The sequence below is a fragment of the Ursus maritimus genome, unplaced genomic scaffold (genome assembly GCF_017311325.1).
Source record: "Ursus maritimus isolate PB19 unplaced genomic scaffold, ASM1731132v1 scaffold_8, whole genome shotgun sequence".
NCBI lineage: Eukaryota > Metazoa > Chordata > Mammalia > Carnivora > Ursidae > Ursus > Ursus maritimus.
The window spans coordinates 3,389,640-3,407,849 of record NW_024426996.1 but is presented as its reverse complement, the minus strand read 5'-3'; the positions used below and the strand labels follow the sequence as shown (position 1 = coordinate 3,407,849).

The following is an 18,210-nucleotide window of genomic DNA, read 5'->3' as shown; positions in this document are numbered from 1 at the left end:
AGTTTGGGGCCATTTGGGCCGCTACTGCATCTCCAGCCCTCTAGGTAAAATGAAAAACTAGGCTGCACTGCCCGGCTCTACAAATGCACCAAAGATCCAAAAGGTGGGGTCCTGACCATAATTGCTACTTCTACTTTTCAGTCCGCTAGATAGTGTTCAGAAAAACCACCTTTTTACAGGAGCAATTAAGCCACATCCATCAAAAGGATTAAAACAACAAAAAAGCACATGGCTTCAATCCAACCAAAAACAATCTATGTGCATGGCGGAGCCAAGGTGTTGATATAAAGACCGTCTGCAACATGCTTTTGTAATTTTAAAGGGTATGTATAAATGCTATTTACATGCACTGAAACTTCTGGGAAAATACATAAACTTAATAGCAGTCAACTGTTTTTATTGTGGGACGGGAGTGTCGCTCTTCTTGTATAATTTTCTCTATCTGAATTTTCTAACTCTTGGATATGTTGCTTTTACGTTTTATTTTTTCAGTGTCAATGGATTACCTGGATGGGAAGACTATGAATCATTTTTGCTTCTTTATATTTGGTCAGAATGAAAGAAACCTAAGTGTTATTATGTTAAGAGCACCACGAAAAGACTGATATATTTGACTATTTTAAAAATATAAAATATATTAAAATAAGATATAAAACTGATGGACTGGCATCTATAACTCCTCAAAATTACTCAGAAAAAGATAATTAATCCAATAGAAAAATGAGCAAAGGACGTAAACGGATACTTCACAAAAAAGGAAATGCAGACGTACGGTAGTGCGTCAGTAACTGAGGGGAACGCCTGGTAAAGTAATGAAATCCCATTTCATGCCCATCTCACTTGGCAAGTTTTCAGCCATTTTGAGGAACAGTCTGGCAATTTCTAGTCAAGTTAAGATGTGCTAATCCTATGATATATGGTTGACTCTTGAACAACTCAGGGGTTAGGACCGCCGACCCTCCACGCATTTGAAAATCCACACATTACTTCGGACTCCCTCCCCAAAAACTTAGTACTAACAGCTTACTTTTGACTGGAAGCCTTAGGAGAACAGTTGACTAACACATTTTTTATATATGCATTATAAACGGTATTCTTACAACAAAGAAAGCTAGAGAAGGGGCACCTGGGTGGCGCAGTCGTTAAGCATCTGCCTTCGGCTCAGGGCGTGATCCCGGCGTTCTGGGATCGAGCCCCACATCAGGCTCCTCCGCTAGGAGCCTGTTTCTTCCTCTCCCACTCCCCCTGCTTGTGTTCCCTCTCTCGCTGGCTGTCTCTCTCTGTCAAATAAATAAATAAAATCTTTAAAAAAAAAAAAAGCTAGAGAAAGAATGTCGAGAAAATGCATTTACAATACCATAATGTAGAAAATCCATGTTAGTGCATCTGTGTTCAAACCCATGTTGAAGGGTCTGCTGTATATCCTAAGTAACTACACAATGAGCAAGACGTACAATGTTTCACCAGTGTTGTTAGCAACACAGAAACAGTTTTGGAAGCTGCTTTATGCCATCATCTGGACAGCAGATAAATTGTTATTTCATATAACTGACCACTGTTGCACAGTGTTAAAATAGTGAATGTGAGCATCACATGGATTCATTACACAATAATGAGTAAAAAATGAAAGCTGCAGAATGAGACGGTATTAGGTTTTCAGTACCAAAGACTAGAGGGTTTGGGGATATTTATAGTGAAAGTATAACAACATGCATGAGAGTGAAAAAACACCAAATTCTGGGTGGTGAGGAAAGGATATGGACAGATAATTCACAAAAAACCTCTAGAAAGGAAAGGCAATGTGGTTTAGAAGTGGTGAAATGTTAAGATTCGAAAGAGTGCCTGGGAACTTTGAAATTCAGTACGTACTTTTTATATGCTAGAAAGAGTTCACAGAAGCCACCACCAACACACATATACCTTATGCCCAGAAGGTAGTTTCATCAGTGAAGTTTAGTGCCCCGTGTGGGCCACACTAGGAATTGGGAGAGTAAGTCTGAACAAGGTATGGTAACTGTTCTCAAGAATGTAATCTCACAGGGGCTGATTAACTTTGCCCCTGACGGTGAGGGAAATCTGTTCTTTAGTAAATGGGCCAGAGACTCTTAAAAATTAAGCAAAAATTACTGAGGATGGAAGAAGGCAAGGTTCAGATACTCACCACCGCCCCGTTTCCTCTAGGTTTCCTTTTTTTTTTTAAAGATTTATTTATTTATTTATTTATTTATTTATTTATTTATTTGAGAGAGAGCTAGTGAGTGAGCACAACCTGAGGAAGCAGCAGGCAGAGGGAGAAACAGGCTCCCCACCGAGCAAGGAGCGTGAAGCAGGACTCGATCCCAGGACCCCAGGATCATGACCTAAGCTGAAGGCAGACGCTTCACCGACTGAGCCACCCAGGCGTCTCTCTAGCTTTCCTTTAAAGAATGAAGATTATAGGGGCAGGAACCATGAGAATGAGTTCAGCATAAAACAGACGACAACATCTACATACACAGAAATTACTTTTATTATGTTAGAATATTCCCTAATGACCTGGCAATTATTCATGTGAAGGAGAGTTCAGAAAACAGATATATGACTGTATTAGCCTTGTCCTTGATTAGAGATTTATGAATTATACAAGAAATACTATTGCCTAGAGTAGGTTACTCTAGAAGTAGAAGTAGCAGTAGAGAAGGTCTAGAAGGTCTACGGGGCTGTGGACTTGGAAGATCGTCTCCTTGCTTGTCTGGCTCTTCAGCTGGACCACAAGCCTTACGTACAAGGATGAACATGTTTTCTCTGCTGAATTTAAAGCTTTACAACGGTTCGAATGCTGTAAGAGAAGGAAGCAATAAACAGGTTTTAAATGATTTTTTTAAGACCACTAAAACTAATTTTTTTTACCCTTCCTCCATAATCCCTAACTCATCACTACATTTTCCAGTCCACAGCCACACAGGAGGTTTACCTCTTTCCTGCATGCATCAGTTCAAAGGCTTCATTAATTTGGTCAAAAGACAGATTATGAGTCACAAATTCATCAACTTTTATCTTTTTGGACATATATTCAGACACCAACTTCGGGACACTTTCCACACTCTTCCATCCTGAAAGAAATCATACGTCTATTAATTCTCCCAACAAATCTTTACAGTTTAGCTTATTACTTAGTGGGTGACAGGCATTTAAGACAATACATTTTATCATGAATTAAAGAGGAATGAAGAAGTTCAGAATCAGCAGAGAGGAGGATGAACTTAATGTATGTCTTTAGTAAATGCCTTTTGAGTATTTTCCTTTTCCTGTATTAAGATTTACGAAAATCTCATTAAGGTTTTAGCAAATTGAGACAAAATTTTAAACTACCGAGGACAGAACTCTGGAAGTCTTAAAACAAACTTACTTAGGTCCACAACAGAAAGACTTCGGTAATCGTGAAATTCAGGGAAGAATAAAACTGATGTGATACATGACTTTATTTCTTTGGTTTTAAATTTAACAATGAAATTAGTGATAGCATCTCACCCTAGAAAACTGTGAAACTGAAAACAAAAGTGGGAAATTTTTAGCTCCTTAAGATTTTAAAGAAAATCAGGTGCTTCAGTCTTTCACTTATATTGAAAGAAGCAATGAATTGACAAAGAAGCCTTCCCACCTTTTAAACCAGGGACATTTCAAACCTCTTCCAAGTCTTTTCCAAATCTGCCTCCTTATGGCTTCTACCAATTATTCTTCCCCTACAAATTGTGGGCCTTTTTCATTCTCCTTTTTTAAAAAATTATTTATTTATTTATTTATTTATTTAAGGTAGGCTCCATGCCCAACATGGGGCTTGAACTCACGACTCCAAAGATCAAGAGTCGTGTGCTCTACCCACTGAGCCAGCCAGGCGCCCCTTTCTTTCTCCTTTAAAACTCCCGGTAACCGAGACAGGCATAGCCACCACTCCTCTCTAGACCAAAAGTTCTATTTCCATCTGTGGGTCATGCTTTACCACCACCCATTGCGCCCCAATGCTCCAGCTTATTTCCCAACCAGCACGTGCTGGGAGGATGAGGCTTCAGGGAGAGGTTAGGCTCAAACCCCCTGGCTCAGCTCAGGACCTGAGAGGATGTGTGGCTTTAAAAGTCTATTCTGAGATACTCAAGTGAGGCATACACCTGGTTGGAAAGGCAAGTAGAGTCAGCTTCACACTTTTCTTGAATATAATTTTTTTTTTTTTTTAAGATTTTATTATTTGAGAGAGAGGGGGCTTGCTCGAGTCGGGGGAGGGGCAGAGGGAGAGAGAAAGAGAATCTTCAAACAGACTGAGCTGAGCCTGACGCAGGGCTCGATCTCAAGACCCTGAGATCGTGACCTGAGCTGAAACCAAGAGACACTAACCGACTGCAACACCCAGGTGCCCCTTGACATTTTTTAATGGTGAATTCTACAGTATAAAGACAGAAAACTTGGCTAATCTCCTCATACTTTCCTCATCTTTTCCTCTGGCCTTCAGAAAAGTGGACATAGTAGTATGAGGATGGGGGTCTTAAGAGACACTTTGTTAAATACAGATTATTAAAATCTCGTGCTATGTGATTTTTTCCCCCAAAAAGGATGGTGAGACTATAAATAATAAATATATATATATATTTAAAAATCTATAAAAACTTCCGATTTCAATCATTCATATTGTTGGGATATAAAAGCATGATCTGTGCTTCCTGGCTGAGCAACCACGAAAAAGATGGAAGTGATTTTTCAGCATTCTCCCAGTAGTCAGGCAACCCCAAACAACCATGTACTTTTTATGATCACAAAAGGGAAAAAAGATCAGTCTGGCAGCCTTTCAATTCTGTTACAAGGTCTGGTCTCACACAGTATTCTCAGCTGAAGACCTTGTATTGGTTACAGCTGACGTCAGTGCTACGGAGACGGGGGGATAATCACGTCCAGCGACAGCCGCGCTCTGCAAAAGTGAGTAGAAATGCCAATCATCTGTTTCAGTCCCCAACACAACAGTGTGGCTGACACTGTCGTCTGCGTACCCTGGAACCAACTTCTCACTCCTGCCCTACCCCCAACTAGTTCCTCATCAACACGGTGCTGAGTTTTATGTGTGTGAAGCGTGACCTTGTGCTTCAGAGGAAGCCGAGCGTCTTCCCAGCCCCAGGGCTGAACACGGATCAAATGTGCAACCCTCCTATTAAAATAACTGTATGCAACAACTTGTGATGGGAAGGTAGTCTATGAAAGTTGTTGTTAAAACAAAAAAAATCAGCTTGGGATTCAAATTCTGCCGGTGGAAATAACAAGAGAGAAAATGTGCTCATCCACTGAGCTACCTCCAAAGGCAGTGCCTTTCCACGTGCGGCCTGTGACCAGCTGAAACGGGCGAGTGGCGATTTCTTGACCCGAAGCAGCTACTCCAACTACCACGCTGACACCCCAGCCCTTGTGGCAGGCCTCCAGCGCTGCTCTCTGCAGACAGAGACGGGGCCAAACGACAGAAGTCAGTGCATTCTGCTGAGAAGATCAGCGAAATATCTTTGCGGGGAGAGGGTGGTGGCACAGAGCTTTTAAAAAAAAATCACAACAAAATGATCACACTGAATATTTAATAAATGTAATTTCATTCAACAGTTTTTTTAAAAAAATTAATAACCTGGTGGAATATTAACACAAAATGAAAGAATGTAAAGCTTTTATTTGCTGTCTAGTTTTTTTTTTAAGATTTTATTTATCTGACACAGAGAGCACTCAAACAAGGGAGTGGCAGGCAGAGGGAGAAGCAGGCTCCCCGCCGAGCAGGAAGCCCGACATGGGGGCTCGATCCCAGAACTGTGGGATCAGGACCTGAGCCAAAGGCAGATGCTTAACTGACTGAGCCATGCAGGTGCCCCTTGCTGTCTAGTTTTTAAAATAAATCCTAGTTCAAATTCTAAAGACTCTATTAAAGCAAGCAGTGGAGAATAGTAACATTCCTGCTGAGCGTCTGCCCCGTGTCAAGGACGGGTCATTACCGTCTGTGTTTTACACAAGAGGAAACTGAGCTTAAGGGAAGTTGTTGCTAGAGGTTAGTAACGTGGATGTACAGCGGACCCCTGAACACGGAGGCTGGGGCCCGACCCTGCCATGCAGTTGAAAATTCACATGTAACTGTTGATTACCCCCAAATTTAACTAATAGCCTCCTGTTGACTGGAAGCCGTACCAATATTATAAACAGTGATTAACACATTTTGTGTATGTATCATACGCTCTATTCTTACAATAAAGCTAGAGGAAAAAAAAAAGGAATGAAGCGAGACGTACTTACCATGACTTTCACGTTACCAATACACTCGAAGGAATAGTCCACTCCCCCGTCAGTCATTTCAATGAGCACTTCCTGGATGGGTTTACTGAAGTCCTGGGGGTTAATACATTCAGCGGCTCCAAACTCCTTGGCCCTTGCAAATTTATCTTTATTGATGTCCACACCAATGATCCGGGATGCACCAGCCACCTTACAGCCCATGATAACAGCCAATCCAACTCCTCCCAGGCCAAAGACGGCACAAGTAGAGCCAGGCTCCACCTACCAGTAAGGACGGTCTGTTAGGTACTCATCGCACAAGTGTCAAGGAAATCATTAGGTTTCTTACACGCTGGGCCAAGTGCACTTTCTAGCAAAGCTCTGTTGTATCAAATTAGAAGGCAGAAGCTAAAATCCAGGCCAATCTCTTACCTTGGCTGTGTTCACAGCAGCACCATAACCAGTTGAAATGCCACAACCCAGAAGGCAGACTTTATCCAAAGGTGCTAAAGGATCAATTTTAGCAACAGAGATGTCAGCCACAACTGTATATTCAGAAAACGTGCTGGTTCCCATGTAATGTAAAATGGTCTTTCCTTTGCAAGTAAATCTGCTAGTACCATCTGGCATTAATCCTTTCCCCTGAGTAACTCTAAAGAAAATAAAAAAAGGAAAAAGGAAGGGTAAAATCAGGTTTCCCAAAATGCACAGGAAAAAGAAATCAATTTTAAATACGACAGATAGACAGGAAAGTGTGCTAAGACCCAAAGTCTAATTTCTTTTTTTTTTTTTAAAGATTTATTTTAGAGAAAGGCAGCGTGTGCGCGCCAGAGAGAGCATATGCGCACATGAGCAGAAGGGGCAGAGGGAGAGGGAGAACTCAAGCAGACTCCCATGCTTAGGCACAGAGCCCCACGCGGGGCTCATCTCACGACCCTGAGATCATAACCTGAGCTGAAGACGAAAGTTGGACACTTAACCAACTGCGCCATCCAAGTGACCCCCCGAGTCTAATTTCTAACGTATTTATTAAGTACTTTAGTTACTTTCAGCAGTGCCTTATTAGGGAAATCTAAGGAAGACTTATGATCTTACATATCTTTTCCAAGATTCAATATCCTTCTGGATCTCACTGTTGGGTATTGAAATAAATTTAACAGCTACAACTTATGGGTCAGATGAAATAATTTTAAAATTCCATCATAAAACTGTGAGCAAATATAACTTCTGAAAGCACAGAGCCCAAACCAGAATCCACACAAGCAGAGATTATGAGCAATTATGCAGATCAGGTGATGCAAATAGACAGCCACACTGGCTAATTTAATTTAGATCTTCCAGGAGGCTTTTGTTTTTTAAACAGTCCTCAAGGATGCAAGTTATCTTTTCTTTTTCTTTGTTTTTTGCCTATGTAGTTGGTAACACTAATGAAAGATAAAGAAAAAAAACCTCACAAAGGCAACCAGTATGATACATGGCATCAAATATTATTTTTGACATTCTAAATAGGTAGGTAATGTAATGTCCTGCTTTGGAGTATAGGCCCTAAAGTCAAACACGGCTGGGTTCAAATCCTGTGTGATCTTGGGCCAGTTAATTAAACTTTGTGCCTTGGTGTCCTCACTGGAAAATAGAAACAATTATATCTTCCTTAGAGACTGCTATAAAAATCACATGTGATCTTATGTAAGGCATTAATATTGTGCCGGGCACAGGGTGCTTCATAAGTATTTGTTATTTTTAGCAAAAACAATGCACTATAATTTGATGTACATTCTTAGGCTCATCTTTTGGAATACACAGAATAAACAAATACACAGATGAAGAGAGAATGGACTGCCTCTAGACTCCAGAGTAAATACACTTCCTTTGAGAGAAAAGTATGACCAGAAACAAACAGCTATGTGACAAAGCTCTACCACAAATAACTGCTAGATCTTTAAGGGAGCGACTTGTTTGTTTAGCCTTCGTTACTGTAAGAAATCACTTCTGTCCCAGAGGAGTTTCTTGAACCAAAGGTGACATGGTACACATTTTAGGCTTTGAAAGGACTTGTCCCTCTAAAAGGCTACAGCCAGCCACAAAAAGCCCGTTACCGTTATTATACTTGATGGGTCCCACCCAAGCTTTTAGGCGGTGTTGAGACTACCTTTCAAAACAAGACTTATTTTGGTTCTAGCTTAGCCAAAACTAACTGGACTTCTGTTATAAAATAAATGGAATCTTGTTTCCCAAAAATATAAACTAAGTTTGTCAATGGCACTAGAAAACAAAAGTAAGATCACACGGATCTTCCATAGATGACTCAATCTTCCAGGTCATGGACTCAATTCCAATGTGTGTGTCGGGGGGTGTGTTCACAAACAACACTGAACAATTCTTGGACACCAGCGGGGTGTCTGAGAATTCAACTCAATTCTGATTCCAGCCACCTGGACAGAGCATCAGATTCCACAGGTTAAGGGCTCAGTTCTACAACATGGCCCCCTACCCTCCACTTCAGAAGCCAGCTGCAAGCTCCAGGCGGTTACTGGTGTCTTTTTTTTAAAGATTTTATTTGAAAAAGAGAGTGCGTGCACGCACACGTGTGCACACGAGTTGGGGGAGGAGCAGAGGGAGAGGCAGAGCATCTCAAGCAGACTCGGTGCCGAGTGCAGATCCCAACACGGGTCTCAACCCCACGACCCCAATATCGTGACCTGGGCTGAAACCAAGGGTAGGAAGCTCAACCGAGTGAGCCACCCAGGTGCCCCATGTTACCTATGTTTCTGAGCCATAGGCTACAGATGGGAGGTTCCAAAGACTTCCTCCTTAGGTTCTTTTAATTCTCCAGAAACACTTAGTTATTAGAGGATATGATAAAGAATCTGAATCAACAGCCAGAGAAGAGACGCGTAGGAGGTATGGGGAGAAGCCGAGGAGCCTCCACACGCTCTCCAGGTAGGTCGCTCTCCCCAGTCTCCATGTGCTCACCAGCCCCAAAGCTCTCTGAAGCCAGTACCTGTGAGGTTTTATGGAAGCTTAATTATCGTCATGATTGACTAAGTCATTGGCCATTGGCTGATTCAACCACAAGAGCCCCTTTTCCCCTACCAAAGGCCAGGCCATCCATAGGTTTCCTAACAGTTTTCCAAAAGTCACATTCATTAATATAATAAAGACACCTATACAGCCCACATCACGGGAAATTCCAAGGGTCTGAGCCAGAAACCATGGCAGAAGACCAAACACATGTGAGAAATGTAAATTTGGTCATCACCGTATTACACTCAGCAGTTCCAATCTTAGGGAAACACCGAAGAAAAAGTAGTGCATATATTCACTAAGACATATGAATAGGAACGTTCACAGCGGCATCAATCATGACAGCCCCCAAACATTTAAGGAGAAACTTAAATGTCCACCAACAGGGAATGGATAAATAGAGATAAATGAATGAAACATGGCAGAGCAACAAAAACAACTGATGCACAGAGCAACTCGGATACATCTCACAGACATTATGAATGAAAGAAACCAGACAAGGGGCGCCTGGGTGGCTCAGTCAGTTAAGCGTCTGCCTTTAGCTCAGGTCATGATCCCGGAGTCCTGGGATCAAGCCCCACATCAGGAACCCTGCCCAGTAGGGAGCCTGCTTCTTCCTCTCTCCCCTGCTTGTGCTCTCTCACGCTCTCTCAAATAAATAAAATCCTTAAAAAAAAGAAAGAAAGAAAGAAACCAGACAAAAGAGCACACAGTAGGTGATTCTATTTATATCAAGTCCTGTAGGGAAAGAAATCAGAAGAGTGGTTCCCTTTGAGGGAGGAGCTACTGACGTGGAAGGGATACGAATGACTCTGTAGGGTGCTGGAAAGGTTCTCTGTCTTGATCTGGGTGGTTATAACCATCGGCTGTATGTATACCTAACAATTCATGGAGCTGTCCACTCAAGATTTATAGACGAAGTACTTTATTGTATATATTCTACCTCAAGAAGAAGGCAAAAAAAGGCAAATATGAGGAGATCTTAAATTGCCTCAAAATAGTAGTTCTTTAAGTGTGCTTCCTTACTACGATAAAATAGCCACCTTTTCTGTGTCAAGGGTTATTTTATCTCTTGTAGTCTTCCTAGTAACCTTATGAATTTTATTACTTTGGTTTCATGGGCAATAAAATGGCTCATAAAAATCATTTCATTTAATTTCATAACCATGTCCCTCCTTAATATATATTTTGGCAAATTTAGCCTTGTGTTATGGAAGGAGAATGGGTTCAGAAAATTCTGTTTTATCTAAAAGTTATGATATTGGGTAAACCACTTAATTTCTGAGTCTTAACTTTCTCATCTATGAAAGTGGGGATACCAGTGATAGTGAGGTTGCCATTAAGCTGAAATGAAATAATTCATGTAGAATATTCTGTATAGACTGCCACACAATTACTTACTATTTTAAGAATAAAATAACAAAGATACTAACCTTATCTTCTGGCAAAGGTTTGTTTTAGGGTTTAGACAAAATTTGCATTCTCCACACTGTGGGATGTAAAGTGGGATGACAGTATCACCTGGGAAACAAATGCAGAGACATTCTCCTGAATAGGGAGCACCCGTTTCTAAATGGATACAGCAGCCCCTGCAAATTCCCACTCCTGTCAACGCATGTGGCTTTGCAAAGTTAAAAGCTTCAACTTAGAACCTTACCTATATAACATCATTCAGACACTGACTATACAAGAAATACAAGTTTTCAAAATTTTGATTGAAAAGAAGCTCTTAAAATTGTAACTAGAAAACAAGGTCATGGGCTTCAAAATACTGACTCACAGATAAATCTTTAAAAATTCTTGTTTAATTGGTCGAAACTGGCTTTGGAAATAAATAGTTTCAGATGAATAGCAGTCCACAAAATCCAAAAGAAAAAAACTCAAATATTTGTGCTTCCCAGATAAGGAACAAAATCATTCTTGACAAATGACTCAGGTGATAACTTGTTCATGAAGAAGCAATGTACAGCTTATTGGAAATATAATTTCCATGTAGAAATAAGTCGAAATTATGAAATTAAGTGGTTCAAATATCCTCCTTACCTGCCTTCAGCTTAGTAACTCCTTCACCAACACTTTCCACGATTCCAGCACCTTCATGTCCCAGGATCACTGGAAAACTCCCTTCAGGATCAGCCCCACTCAGGGTATAGGCATCGGTGTGGCAAACTGCAGTGGCAATAATCTAGCAGGATATTAAAGAGCATGTAGTGTGTTTGTCTGCATGCATTTCGGGGTGAGATATAGGTCAAAGGTAAGGCATTTTTAATACCCTATTTCATTGATGCTAAGAAACATTTCTTTGATATTTTAACCTCTTCAAAATCAGCCATGTGCTTATAATCTATGGCATCTTAACAATTAGAATTGACATTTTTTAGTGATCCATAAAATAATGGTGTGTTTATATGCAGAGGAAATGGTACATCTATCTCCTTTCCAGTACAGGCTAGCAAGAGCCGGTAAACAGTGATTTTATGGGCATTGGGCCTCCAAGTGTGGAGAGGAATATGACCCATGTACAAAGCAGGTGGAGCTCACTTCATTGCTGGGGTCCTCCTGGCTGCTGACAAATGTGATTTCTAAGAAGGTACAGTCTACTTCTGAAATACAACACGCTGCTTATTCTGGGCCAAAATTCAGAGCTTTTAGTGAAACCAACTCCCTTTTTAGCAGACACACACAATTTCTACTTAAATAACCCTTTATTCCCATATCTCTGGCTTTTAAAAAGTAGTATCTTTCTAAACCACTAAAAGCACAGAAAAGAAATCTTGGAGGGGCACCCGGGTGGCTCAGTCTGCCTTCAGCTCAGGTTATGATCCCAGGGTCTTGGAATCGAGCCCCGCATCAGGCTCCCTGCTCAGTGGGGAGTCTGCTTCTCTCTCTCCCTCTGCCACTCCTCCTGCTTGTGCTCTCTCCCTCTCTCTCTCTCAAATAAACAAAATCTTAAAAGAAAAAGAAATCTTGAAGTGTTTATATTTACGCGTCTTTGTTTCTCACGTATACCTGCTATTTGTTAGTAGTTTCCCATATAGCTCATCTTAGTACGTCCCAGGACACATTTTCTTTTTCGGTGGCAAAATCACAATCAGGTTAATTTCTGAACTTAAAGAAAAACATATAAACTGTACAAGATTTCAGATTCCTGGGTCCAGGTTGAAAAGGATCTTAAAAAGTTATTTGGCCCTGGGCTCCTCCACTTGACATTTGATCCCTGGGAGTATGAGCGTTTGGAGGTGGGATGGGGAAAGTATACTCTAATTCAGGAAAGTTTACTTTTTCTAGAATGTTAGTTTTATTCCATGGTCACGACTTTAAAGTATTAATTTTATATCAAAACAACAGAGTAGAATGCTAAAAATATCCAGGTGGCTGCCTTGGGCAACATCCCTCTTTCCAGGGGTAACTTCCTTTCTCTGCCACAGCAGAGGTTGAGTGGGACTAGACTGATGGATCCCCTGAACCCTGGCCTTGCCTGCAAGGGTGAGTACATTTTAAAGCTCTCGAAGCAAGCAGACTTCACTTGCTTGCTGCTCCAGTCAAATCCGGAGTCTCTTCCCAAATCTTATGTGAAACCTCCTCTAACAAAACTGAAGACCATTTCTACTTTTGTTTCTGAAGTGTCATCATACATTTTAAGTCATGGGATCAGGAGAAAGGGGAGCATCTTACAAATTCATCTTAAACACAGGCTATGGAAGATAAATTGCAATAATCCAGTGATCCGTGGGGAAGGCTGCGGAGCTCAATGTCAAAGCTAAAAAGACGGAGAAGAGTGCTGCAAAAGTGAAGGGGGTAAAATAAGAGGAGGATGTTGTGATTCTAAGGCTGGACGACTTTCGATACCTTCTCCTTGACACTGGCCTCTGGGATTTCTCCTCAGAGGATTCATCTACCCAGAGACCTAATTGTAAGTCTTCTCTTCCAGTGCCTTGGATGTATCATTACCTTAATTCGAACTTCATGAGCCTTTGGGGGTGCCACCTCCACCTCCTCTATAGAGAGAGGCTTTCCTGCCTCCCAGGCAACCGCAGCCTTGCACTTGATAACCTGAAATGGGCAAAAAAGAGAGCAAGTTATTTATCCTCCTGCATAATAATGACCTACTTATTAGTTAATTTAGATCCTGACGAATGCTAACCTTAGAAAGTATATCAGACAATCACAAAAACTATACACCCCGAAGTGATATGGAGAACTGTTTTGCATGTTTTCAGATTTCATATATATAATGTTCACTAAAAAAATTTAATTGAGGTGACCACATGGTCAGATATAAAAGCCTCTTTTGGTTAAGAAGTTTTATTAATCAAATATTTAATGACCTTCTACAATGCAGAAGCAGGAGCACATCAAGAATACGGATTCCAGGGGCACCTGGGTGGCTCAGTGGGTTAAGTGTCTGCCTTCAGCATGGGTCATGATCTCAGGGTCTTGGGATTGAGCCCCATGTCGGGCTCCCTGCTCAGCAGGGAGTCTGCTTGTCCCTCTCCCTTTGCCCCGCACCCCTGCTTGTGCTCTCTCTCCCTCGCTCTCTAATAAATAAATAAAATCTTAAAAAAAAAAAAAGAATACAGGTTCCAAGACAATCTGATTCAATAGGTCTCGCATAGGATCCAAGGAATCTGAACGCTTAACATTTACCCTAGAGTATCCCTTTGCTAAGGCTGGTTTAAGTTAACACTGGTTTAGTGCAAAACTGCAAAGTGGGAAGAAGCATAAAGAGCACCAGAATGCAGGAACTTTAAAATACCACATCGACTCCTTTAGCTGTGCTATCCAGTACACTGGCCACTTGCTATGTGTGGTACTGAGGAGTTGGAAAATGGCCAGGCTGAACTGATATAAACTGTTAAGTGTAAAAGTTACCCGGATTATGAAGACTTAGTACAAAAAAAGTAAAAGTATTTCAGTATTTAAAAAATATTAATTATATGTCAAGATAGTAACTTGAATACAGTAGTTCTTCCTTATCTGTGGAGGATACATTCTCAGACTCTCAGTGGATGTCTGAAACGATTATGTTTTTTCTATACAAATATACCTGTGATAAAATTTAATTTATAAATTAGGCACAGTAACAGATTAACAACAATAATAAAATAGAACAATTATAATAAGTTATGTAAATATGGTTTCTCACTCAAAATATCTTATTGTACTGTATGCAGTCACCCTTGTGATGATGTGAGATGATAAAATGCCTACGGGAGGTGATGTGAAGTGAGTGACAAAGGCACTGTGATGTAGTGTTAGGCTACTACTAACCTTCTGACAGTATGTCAGAAGGAAGATCACCTGCTTCTGGATTATAGTTGACCTTGGGTAACTGAAAGAGTGGATAAGGGGGGGATTACTGTATAATGGATTAAATTTTTATCCAATTTTAATGTGGTAACTAGAAAAATAAAAATTACATACGGGACTTGTATCTATAGCATAGCATTGCCTTAGAAATTCTAGTCAGTACACTCCTCCTTTACTAGAGAATCAGGTGTAATGAGAGTTAAAAAAAATTTTTTTTTTAACTGAAGCATAGTTAATATTGAATATTACTTTCAGGTGTACAACATAGTGATTTGATGTTTAAATACATAAGGAAATGATCACCATGGGAGGTCTAGTTATGATCTGTCACCATACAAAGTTATTACAATATTTTATTGACTTTATTCCCAATGCTGGACTTTACATTTCCATGACTTCTTTATTTTATAAGTGGAAGTTTGAACCTCTTAATCTCCTATTTTGCCCTCCCTTCCCCACCCACAGGAAAGTTTTGATTAGTTCACATAATGCTTATGAAATGTGTTGACAGAATAAACGTTGCAAACTGCTGGGTTTATAGGAGGCAGACCTGAAAGTCAACAATTCCAACAAGTGTAAGTTAAAGGGAGAGGCATAAAGTGCTACAGAATGCACAAAGTAGAGAAAGAAAGTTAATTTTGGTTGGTGGGTTTGAAAAAACTTCACTTTTACCTAGGATACCAAAGGATGAGAAAGAGTTACAAACAGTGATAAAACAGCTACAATTACAAAAAGCAACTGTGAGAAGTAAATGAAAATGAAGTCCCTAATACAATCCTTGGCATGGTGTAGCTTGGCAAAAACGAATCAATATTTATTGGTAGCAGAGCAGAGAGTGGAGGAAAAGGAGAGTTGAATTATATATAGAGATGAGTGGTTTGTGTAAATTGGTGAGGCTGGAAATTATTGCTTTTAAAATTAAAGTGTATATATTAAATCTGATGGTGGAAAAATTCAGACATTGCATTAGAATCTGTTTTCAACTCAATGTACCATTAAATCTCAAAACAAAAGTCCCAAAGGTTAAATTCAGAATGGTCCTGGATCCTAGAGAACTTGAGCAACACGCATAAATAATTCATCTATAATCTAAGTTTTTATGCGCCTTCCGCTCATTTCAGGAATGTTTGAAAGATTAACCTTTTCCTTTCAATGACAATTCTAAGCAAAACAAAGCTCCACCCTAAATCCACAGGCATTGCCCTACCTCAACATTTGAACTATCACAGGATTATAATTTTTCACCTTCTCCGAATAAAGGCACTTGGTAATAAGGAAAAACAACTTGCCAATGTGTAAAGTCTAAAAGATCGTCTGGAGTTTACTATTTCTTCTCAACTTCAACATTTAAGGTCCTAAATCTTTCTAGAAAATTTCTAAAGTTTTCAAAACATTAAAACACTAAATAACTTTTATTGTTATTCGTATATTTCTGCCTTTATTGTCCAATGCATATTTCAGGAACCTGGAATAGCTCCTCGCACAGGGACAGACCTGGGACTGGAATCTCGGCTATCTTAAAGTGACCACTAAGGACGCCGAACCTCTAAGCCTGTAAAATGGAGACAATATCTCGCAGAAGTGTCACGGGAGGATTAAAGAAATATAAACTTCTGGTGCCTAAAGTGCTCAAAAATGTTACTACTGAAAGGGGCCTAGGAATCTTCCCCAAATACATTCTTTGGTGTCACCATAATTGTTCAATTATGATTTACAATCCTGAAACACAGCAACCTTAAGGGTTAGGAGCACGGGTTCCGCTACCTGCAAGTATGACCGCAGGCAAGTTAGTTATTTTAGCATACGCAAAGCACAAGCGCTCCTAAACCACTTCTAGCAGGATACCGACCACCCCGGTCCCCTAATCTCCGGTTCTCCCCACCCCCACCCCGCTCCGCTATCCCAGAAGCAGCAAAATCCTTTCAAGGAAGGAGCGGAAACAAAAGATTCTTTCCCTTCCTTCCCCCAGAGCAGCTCGCCCAAGGCACTGTTTCGGATCCGGCAGCTCATGCCTGTCTACGGGCCGAGCCCCGCGCCCCCCGCGCAGTCAGCGGCCCGGTTCCATCCTACGCTTTCCCTGTCTCCTTCTCCCTTGGAGTCGGTCGCGCTGCACTGCCCGGCCTACCTGGTTCGCCATGGCCTCGGACTCGGTCAGCGAGGGGCGGACATCCGGGGTGGGACCCACCGTATTGGGCACGTGGGCGGGGCGTGCGGCTGGCGCAGGGGGGCGGGGCGTGCTCTTGGCGTGGTACCGCCTCCGACTGCCCAGGGGGCGGAGCGTGAACGAGGTTTGCTAGGCGGGCTTTGGGCGCGAAGGGCGGGGCCTGAGCTTGGCGCGGGCGGCGCTCTAGCGCGCGCCCACGTGGTTTCAGCTCTGAATTTGGCGGGGTTTGGGCGAGGCCACCAGACTAGATGCGAAACGTCTGTGTACGGAAGGGGTTTTCCCCTTGTCACTTTAGCCCAGGCAGCGTAGATCAGGCTTCTGAAGGGGAGAGATGGAAGGTGAGGAACCAGGAATTTAACTGGAAGCACGTGAGAAACAGGACTGCACCATTTTGTGCTCCTCTACACACTGAGTGTGCGCTGCGTCTTGAGATCCCATGAGTAGGATCTAGCCCTTCGAAGGACTCCATTGAGGGGGAAACTCAGCTGGGAGAAGAGTGGTTAAGGGGGCACAAAGGAGGTACCCATTGGGGAAACTCCCCGGGCTCTATTCCAGCTGCTCCTGAAGGGTGAGTAGGAGTTTTGGCGGTCGGTGGGATTCGGGGAGTGAACTTTGCGAGGAGGGACACGAGTGAGTGCAAAGCCTCCGGAACGTGGACGTGTTTGATGTGGTGTGGTTTAGGAGTGGCCAGAGTGGAGAAAGAGGGAAGATGGAGTATTTGCCAGTTTCTCTTAAACTCTGATTGTTGCGAATGCTGAATTAAAAATAAAAAATAGCTCTAACAGACCACTCTCTTCCTCTGCTTTCCGGTCTTTTTCATGGGTTTTTTTGCTTAGTATGTATCTTAAGTTAATGCTGGTGATCCAAAAAAATTCTGTCCAACGGCTTTCCTTCACTCCACTCTCTCATTTACACCATGGCTTTTAACTTCTTTTTATATAAGGACAGCTTCTGGATTATAAATAAGGATGGCTGTGGTGAACTCCAGGCTTGGGCATACAACTGGCTGCTAGACATCTTTCTGTCTCCATTAGGGTATCTCGTAGTTATCTCAAAGTCAGCTTGTTCAAAACTCATCTTGTCATCTTTTCTTCTTAAAGTTTATCTTCTTTCTGTCTGTGTGTGACACCACCATTCCCTCCCTTCTTCCCTTCCTCCCTTACTTTCTTCCTTCCTCCCTCCCTCCCTCCCTTCCTTTCTTTTTTTAAAGATTTTATTATTTTTGAGAGAGAGAGAGAGGAGAACGAGAGAGCATGGGGGGAGGGGTAGAGGGAGAAGCAGACTCCTTGCTGAGCAGGACCCTGTGATCATGACCTGAGCCAAAGGCAGATGGTTAACTGACTGAGCCACCCGGGCACCCCCACCTTCCTTCCCAAGCCAGAAACCTGGAAATTTCAACTTCTCCCTGACCCTCAGTGCCTGCATTCATTCTGTCACCTCTCATTTCT

The 18,210-nt window shown here is 41.7% G+C and overlaps 1 protein-coding gene across 1 annotated transcript; it reads right to left on the bottom strand.

The window, feature by feature from the left end:
- Nucleotides 1-2,491: 2,491 nt before the first annotated feature.
- Nucleotides 2,492-16,838, bottom strand: ADH5 (alcohol dehydrogenase 5 (class III), chi polypeptide). The gene is made up of 9 exons (XM_008707189.2): nucleotides 16,724-16,838; nucleotides 13,240-13,341; nucleotides 11,332-11,473; nucleotides 10,722-10,809; nucleotides 6,697-6,916; nucleotides 6,286-6,546; nucleotides 5,313-5,448; nucleotides 2,954-3,092; nucleotides 2,492-2,818 (listed from the first exon to the last, which is right to left on the bottom strand). Exons 1-9 carry the CDS (start codon nucleotides 16,733-16,735, stop codon nucleotides 2,794-2,796), a joined length of 1,125 nt encoding a protein of 374 aa, XP_008705411.1. The 5' UTR covers nucleotides 16,736-16,838; the 3' UTR covers nucleotides 2,492-2,793.
- Nucleotides 16,839-18,210: the final 1,372 nt, after the last annotated feature.

What these genes read in the sequence shown, in the direction of transcription:
- ADH5 (XM_008707189.2), bottom strand. An exon ending in CTGCTGTGAACACAGCCAAG is followed by an intron (nt 6,547 to 6,696) that starts GTAAGAGATTGG and finishes CCTTACTGGTAG; the next exon opens with GTGGAGCCTGGCTCTACTTG. An exon ending in CTGATGCATGCAGGAAAGAG is followed by an intron (nt 2,819 to 2,953) that starts GTAAACCTCCTG and finishes CTTCTCTTACAG; the next exon opens with CATTCGAACCGTTGTAAAGC.